The sequence below is a fragment of the Salvelinus sp. IW2-2015 genome, linkage group LG15, assembly GCF_002910315.2.
Source record: "Salvelinus sp. IW2-2015 linkage group LG15, ASM291031v2, whole genome shotgun sequence".
Lineage (NCBI taxonomy): Eukaryota > Metazoa > Chordata > Actinopteri > Salmoniformes > Salmonidae > Salvelinus > Salvelinus sp. IW2-2015.
The window spans coordinates 59,335,325-59,336,775 of NC_036855.1; the positions used below are offsets into that span (position 1 = coordinate 59,335,325).

The following is a 1,451-nucleotide window of genomic DNA, read 5'->3' on the forward strand; positions in this document are numbered from 1 at the left end:
CTGTTCCCCAAACAGTTACAGTATTCACTAGTCTTGCCATCCAGGAAGTATGCCCAGAACTGCACGTGAAATAAAACTCAGGGGGAGAACACAGTAACACGTCACAGTGTACAGCCCAATAACCATTGTAAATAATATATTAATAATAATAATAACTACAAAATAATTGGGTTTGCTAAATTTATTTCAAACAATTAACAGAAAAATAAATTCCTTTGGTCAAGTATTTAAAAAAAAAAGAAGAAATAATAGAAATATGCCCTTTTGCCAGTCTAGTCCCTTATAGGGTTTTTACAGTCGACCAGATCCTTGAGGCTCTAAGGCTGTGGAGGAGGTGCCAAGGCAATATGGTTATGATCCCCCTCTATATTGATCCCCCTCTCGCTCCATGCTGCAGTACGCTGGGGAGGGAGGTGTCAGGGAGGGGGCAGTCCTCAGACTGCGGGAGAGGGGGCGTCTGGGTCACCAGCATCGTTGTTGTAGCTGTACTGGGGTTCGCTGGGGGGCTGGTTGGGGAGGATGTCCAGCTCGTCCACCTGAGGGCCAGGGTGCATGTTGACCAGCTGGTCCTGGGGGATATCTGCAGCAGCTGCAGCCAGGTTAGTGATGGACTTGCTTTTGACACACTGGAAGTCAACATGGCGGCTCTTGCCCTCCTCCTTCTCCCAGGACATGCGGATGAAGGGCCTCTGGACATAGTTGTAGATGACCTCAGGACGGCCACCAGGACGCTTCTTCACCTTCTCTTTATACGTGGGGTAACCTACCAATACATGGTGCAGACAACAGAGCCAGTGAGTTCACAATGCTGAATCAAAATCTAACATTTTTGCTCTGAACCCCAGCAAATACATGATAAAACCATCATCTTACCTTCAATGCCTAATCTTATTTTCTTCAGTCCTCTCTCCTTTAAAACTGATTTGGCAACATCTCGATTTTCTATATATTTGAAGAACCGGTATAGTTTTGTGCTGTATATTACTGCAGAGAGGAAATAAAATGTTATGAAACACAGCAACTCATTATCAACAACTTCTTTTAACATTTTTACATTTTAGTCATTTAGCAGACGCTCTTATCCAGAGCGACTTACAGTAGAGTGCATACATTTTATTACATTTTTTTTTTTTTTTTGGATTTACATGCTGAGACAAGGATATCCCTACCGGCCAAGAGCAGACGCTCTTATCCAGAGCTGCATACATTTTATTACATTTTTTTTTTTTTTTTTTTTAACATACTGAGACAAGGATATCCCTACCGGCCAAACCCTCCCTACCGGCCAAACCCCCCCTAACCCGGACGACGCTATGCCAATTGTGCGTCGCCCCACGGATCTCCCGGTTGCGGCCGGCTGCGACAGAGCCTGGGCGCGAACCCAGAGACTCTGGTGGCGCAGCTAGCACTGCGATGCAGTGCCCTAGACCACTGCGCCACCCGGGAGATAA

The 1,451-nt window shown here is 45.8% G+C and overlaps 1 protein-coding gene across 1 annotated transcript; it reads right to left on the reverse strand.

The window, feature by feature from the left end:
* Positions 1-240: 240 nt before the first annotated feature.
* LOC111975193 (BTB/POZ domain-containing protein 10) lies at positions 241-1,063 on the reverse strand. The gene is made up of 2 exons (XM_024003412.1): positions 874-1,063; positions 241-763 (listed from the first exon to the last, which is right to left on the reverse strand). The coding sequence occupies exons 1-2, from the start codon at positions 1,046-1,048 to the stop codon at positions 435-437; spliced, it is 504 nt and encodes a 167-aa protein (XP_023859180.1). The 5' UTR covers positions 1,049-1,063; the 3' UTR covers positions 241-434.
* Positions 1,064-1,451: the final 388 nt, after the last annotated feature.